At 38.2% G+C, this 6000-nt stretch overlaps 1 protein-coding gene across 1 annotated transcript in view; it reads right to left on the bottom strand.

Moving 5' to 3' along the window:
• Positions 1–1467: 1467 nt before the first annotated feature.
• LOC120955995 (putative uncharacterized protein DDB_G0282133) overlaps positions 1468–6000 on the bottom strand; it is a 55173-nt gene continuing 50640 nt past the window's right edge. The window contains exon 3 of the mRNA XM_040377306.2: positions 1468–1886. Within this exon, the coding sequence (XP_040233240.2) occupies positions 1805–1886 (82 nt within the window). The 3' untranslated portion in view covers positions 1468–1804. The remainder of the gene's footprint in view (positions 1887–6000) is intronic.

Here is a 6000-nt window from a genome sequence, read left to right as displayed (position 1 = left end):
AACGAAGCTAGGGAAATCCATTAACTAGTTTAATGAAACAAGATGCAAAAAGGACCCTGCTCGGAAATCCACATCAATTATCATAAATATTTCAACTTCCAGTTTGGATCTTTCGCGAAATTTTCGTCCAAACAAAACATATTTTATATATGTATATAAACATATATATATATATATATATATATATATATATATATATATATATATATATATATATATATATATATATATATATATATATATATATATATATATATATATATATATATACAAATATATATTTTTAAACTTGCTTAAATTCAACTCCAATCAAACATTCCTAAAGGCATAACAACCTAATTGTAGATAATGGGGCCCTTTCCGTTGTAAGTTCATAGGCTGAAATTTCAGCTGTTTGCATTGTATAGCAGTTTTCGAGCAGCTTTCTAAGTAGGTATAATATACAGGTGGGCTTATCCCAAGGTGTATGAATTTATAAGGCTGATTTTTATCGGTTCTGCTTCTGAATGAAGATTATAAGAGTGTGTTGAGTATTCGTCAAGCCTCAAGAAAGCTTGTTTGAACAAAAGTTTTCACCCATCCTATCAAAAGTGATATTCAAATTTGGTTTTAAAAAATATACTATGAGACCACCTGGACTACATACAATTTGATTCCAGATTCCACCACCTGATCTCCTTAATGCACCTTGGGGTAAATGTAAACAACACCGTGTTTTCGAGCAGATACTCGAATCTAATTTTAGCTTTGAGGCTAGAATAATCTAGACTGAAAATTGCAGGCTAGTTTTTTGTGTGGTTTTGTATGGAGTGTTTACATGATTTCAGCCTTCAACTGTCAAACTCCATACAAAAAAACTGACTAGAATCGTAAAGGGCCCCAATATTTGAAAAAAAAGCACAAAAAAAGATTAAATAAAATAATAACCACAAAAACAAAACCCCTATTTTCTTATACACAAGTACAAAAATGTTTTCACCATAAATATTATTAAAAAAATCTTAAATATTCAAAACAAAACTGAATTACAAAACAAAAACTCCACAAAACAATTAAAATGAATACATAAATAAACGAACAAAAAAATAAAATTTATACATAAACCAAACCGATACAGGGAAAAAATTCAAATATAACTAACGGAAAAATCAAAAGTCACAAGAAATCAACCATAACCTGTAAACCAAAGAACAGAACACAGAAAAGGAGAATGGACCCTGAATCCCCCTCCTATAAACAGATGGTTAAAACTCTGATTATGGCTCCGTATAACGGAAAACATAGGAGAATATATCCCATCAAACCTACTAAGAAGAAGAAGAAGAAGAAAGTTTGTCGGGCCAGTTAGTTTATGTATAGATTTATATATAGATGTTATGAAACATTTTTATTATTTCATGTTTGTGATATTATACACTGAGAGAGTGTTGTATATGATACAGAACAATCAAAAACAGTATATTTCAGATTTTCCGCAATTCCATTTATTTTCCGTTTTCATAAGTTAGAATTTTGACAAAAATAGATATACATCAACACGGTAGATTACAGTGAACTCTTACAAACATTGTTTGGATTTTATTGGAGCCCACTTCAATGCTTAAAATTAATACTGCTCTTATTCTTTTTGAATTTATGATTTAATGTGCTAAATTTTTCAACATATTTTTATCGATCATAAATACCATCTTTGCTCTAAGTTTTTGTGTTTATTTCAATTTTTCTTAATAAAGATGCAGTTCATTTGCATCGTATTTATTCGGATATTCTACCTTCCTTTAGACATAATCGTGTCTGTATATACTTACTCGCATGCTTCTTCATCATCCGAAGACGAATTAGCCGGTATAGTGGAGAACCAGGCCACTCGATCCTTGTTGACGACCCTGAATGATAGGAATATAAATTAGGATTAATTGTTTTCCTTTTATTAATAAATGGCTCGTGGTGTTTAATTGCCTAGTATTTTCAGTGAATCAGCTGTAAAATACAAGTTTTACATCTCATGCATCTCAGATCCTTAGCACGTTGGAGCGAACGACGACATTCGCCGCGACACCCTTTTTCCCTCATCGTGGTAGGCGAGATTTTCATCCTACTTGGGTTTGGGGAGTATGTTTATAAAATGGGGGCTCATGGGGAAAATGAACGGTGCTACACGACAACGTTCGTTCCCATTTCTGAGGAAAGAAATCCGCGAGGTTTTGAGCTGTGGATTTCTAGCGGATTGGTTTGTAGATGAATATAAGTATATTGCCAAATGGGGGCGGTCCCGTGGTACAGTCATCAATTTGAACGACTCAATAACATACCCGTCATGGGTTCAAGCCTAGAATGGACCGTCCCTCCGTAGCAAGGATTAACCTTACGGTTTATCATGTTTAGCCAAGTTTAGTATTTTAGCAGAGAACAGCTAAACTTTGGATCAGAAAACGCATTATTCTATCTTATAATAATAATAAGTAAAACGAATTTTATGTAACTACCCGCTAAACATTGCGAGGTTTTTCCTTGTTCAAATTACTTTCAAGTATTGATGAATTTCATCGCTCTCGTATTGATGGCATTGTTTCCTTTGTGTTTCCTGAACACGAGTACATATTAATTTTTTGTGGATTAACCTAGAAAACTATCAAATTTTAAATATTTAGCAACCTATAATTTGCGCCCGCTGCACAAAATCGAGCAGTACTCTGCGCAGGAAATGGGACAAAATCTGTCGGTCTCCTGCGCTGGGGTACATAGTTTTGGCGCCCTCTGTTGGCGAAATGAACGAACTATTTAAGGCAGTGGAGCAAAAAAAACGGTAAAAAAAAACTAAAAATATTGACGCCCGCTGGGCAAAGCGACAAAAGAACTCTTTACCTTTCTATTTTTGCAGGGGGGTTTTTATACATTTTTCCCTCTAGAAAATTTAAAGGCATATAATTATCTAAAATACAAATCGGCAAAGCCAATAGAAAATTAGTAAAACCAATTGGGAGAGTATGCATACGGACCCATTGTAAAAATGCACAATGTAATAACATTTTCATGTACAAACCAAACAATAAAGCTACTACTACTACTACTCATTACCTTTCGAGCATTTTCGCAGGCCTTCTCCCTCCCCCCTTCGACAAATTTTACAAGCAGCTTGTCGAGCTACCCTTCCTCTATTCTTCTTCCTACCTTTCGCCTGAGCGCGCCGACACAAATTTAGTTGTATTGGCACGCCAGATGGCAAATCGCTGTCAGCCATCTTCACGGCATTCTATCACTTTTTCCTTCATAGAACGATCTCTTTCTCGCGAGTGGTTAAGGGCGGTGGTAACGCTTTTTCGCATGCGATTTTATCGGACGGCCTGTCAAATTTTTATATGGGATTTGACAGATAACGTTGGACGACTAAGGGCGGTGGCAACGCTTTTTCGCATGCGATTTTATCGGACGGCCTGTCAAATTTTTATATGGGATTTGACAGATAACGTCGGACGACGAAATCGCACGTTCGACGTTATCTGTCAAATCCCATATAAATCGCGTCCGATAAAATCGCATCCGATGAGCGTTGCCACCGCCTTAAATCGCACGTCCGACGTTATCTGTCAAATCCCATATAAATCTCGTCCGATAAAATCGCATCCGATCAGCGTTGCCACCGCCCTAATGCTCGCGAGCTGTTGTGGTGCTTAAAAAGCCGTTTAAAAACATTGCGGCGATGAAGTTGAATCCAACCAAAAACGCACAATGAGTTCAAACGCTACAATGTAATAAGGACCACGGAATCGCTATCTCACGCTGGAGGGTTTGTTGTGCAACGCGCAGAAACCTAATTCGCATTAACACGTTCAGCCCGGCGCTGATTTTCATCAACTTTCCGTTCTGCCGGCATCTAGCAAGCAGGCAGCTGATTGTGAAACCGGCATACTGGAAAGTTCACTGGTAGGTCCTGAGGCCAGCCATCAGGCTGAACGCGTTTATCATTAAGCATTACGTTGTTACACTAAACTTTTGCTTTCGTATGGTGTAGATTACACAGATATGTTTAGCCGTCTGCGCATGGGTGTTAGTGTGCGTGTGTGTGCAACACTTTCGCCAAATATGTGTTCTTCCGGAATGTTATGATCCATCGGTCAAAGAAAGGAAGGTTTTAATGACAGTGGCGGAATAATGGTTTTCCAGCCACAGGGCCCCTACGACCATCTTTCCGGGGGCCCTTGTCGCTAATATTCTGTTCACTTGTAGACATACGGCATACTACAGACTAGCGATCTTCGGGGCCTCTAAATCGGCGGGGCCCAGGCGACCGCCTAGACTGCCTACCGTTATATTCGCCGCTGGTATCAGGGAAACCACCGCGTCGCAACAACTGAACACAGACATCGTCAAAACATGATCCTATACATCACTACCAAGCCTAATGGAAAGTGGCGTCTACGACTATGAAAATCTGAAGAAGATGAAGGAAATGGTGTACGAACAAGGGGACAGAAAAATAGAGCCTTCAGTATTATACAGAATGATAGTAAGCCAACATCCAAATCTTCAAGGGTTTAAATTCAAATCGCTCATATCTGTAAAGGTCGTAAAAGAAGTATTCAACAAATATTAGAAAATGTTCATAGATAGGTCTATGTGGCTTGGAAATGTCACCTCAAAAGCGCTGGGTATTTACATAATAGGGAGAGCGCTAAAATGCGTTATGGACTCCATAATACACAGCAGACAATTCGAAATATATGGCTATAGCTGGCAGCTGCTAACAGCCTTCTGGGATTCATTAACCAACTTTCTATCAAACCGCAGCCACAGTAAGCAACAATCAATGAAGAAGGACAAAATAACTTAGCCAGCGATCGTCAACAACACAACCAAGTTGCAACGGAGAATCAATCAACTTATGGTTGGCAAGCCGCTTATCAAAACCAAATAGAACGTAGAAGCAATCAGACTGCATCCCGAGAAGAACTAACGCCCGAAGAACCAAACGCCGCAAATATCACGCAAACATCACACGTCACCGCGCAAAACATAGCACCAGCCCAACGGAGCCTCTTTGAACTCATGAAATTAAACTCAAGGTAAGCGATAGAGCAGATTAGAATACACATTACGCGATTAACAATAATGTCTCCACGATATACTACCTTCTTCTTCTTCTTCTTCTTTGGCTCAACAACCGATGTCGGTCAAGGCCTGCCCGTACCCACTTGTGGGCTTGGCTTTCAGTGACTAATTGATTCCCCCCCATAGCAGGATAATCAATCCTACGTATGGCGGCGCGGTCTATTTGGAGATTGAACCCATGACGGGCATGTTGTTAAGTCGAACGAGTTTACGACTGTACTACGAGACCACACAACGATATACTACCAGTCGCGTGAATTTGGTGAAACTAGTAGTTTTACGAGGGGCGGAATGTTAAGAACGCGAAAATTTAAATTTCATTCATTCATCTCATCATTCATTTTCAACGAACATTTTTTAGAAATCTTTAACCGCCAAAGGCGATATTCAAATTCAAATTAAAATGATTTTCTTTAATGAGCAATTCTTGAATGACATTTTCTACTTATCTTTAACTGTCACACACGTAATTTTATGAATTTCATTCAAATCAATTTCTCTTCAGATTCAGTTCAGATTTCTTACAAATTCAGCTGAACAAACTTTGCAACAGGATAACACAGAATAATCAACAGTTCAGACTAACAATACATCATACTTAGGAATCATGATCGCTATTATCGCAACTCGGTGCAATAAAACAACAGCCTAGATACGAGAGCGGTCCATGTAACCAATTCACGGTGAACAACATAAATAACCCACGTCCGCATATGGTTAACATTAGATAGGGTAAAGCAATAAAACCAGCCTAATCGAGCCAAAAAGAAATCCCGTTAAAAAACTCCATGTGAAACGAAGGATAAGACGGGCGGACATTTTCATCCTCAGTCCTCGAGAACGAGACAAGCGATCTAGGCAAAAGATAAGAGAAAAGTGTACCCCGTAAAA

The sequence above is a fragment of the Anopheles coluzzii genome, chromosome 3, assembly GCF_943734685.1.
Source record: "Anopheles coluzzii chromosome 3, AcolN3, whole genome shotgun sequence".
NCBI classification, from domain to species: Eukaryota; Metazoa; Arthropoda; class Insecta; order Diptera; family Culicidae; genus Anopheles; species Anopheles coluzzii.
Note: the sequence above shows the minus strand (reverse complement) of the source record. Positions and strands in the feature narration are given on the sequence as shown.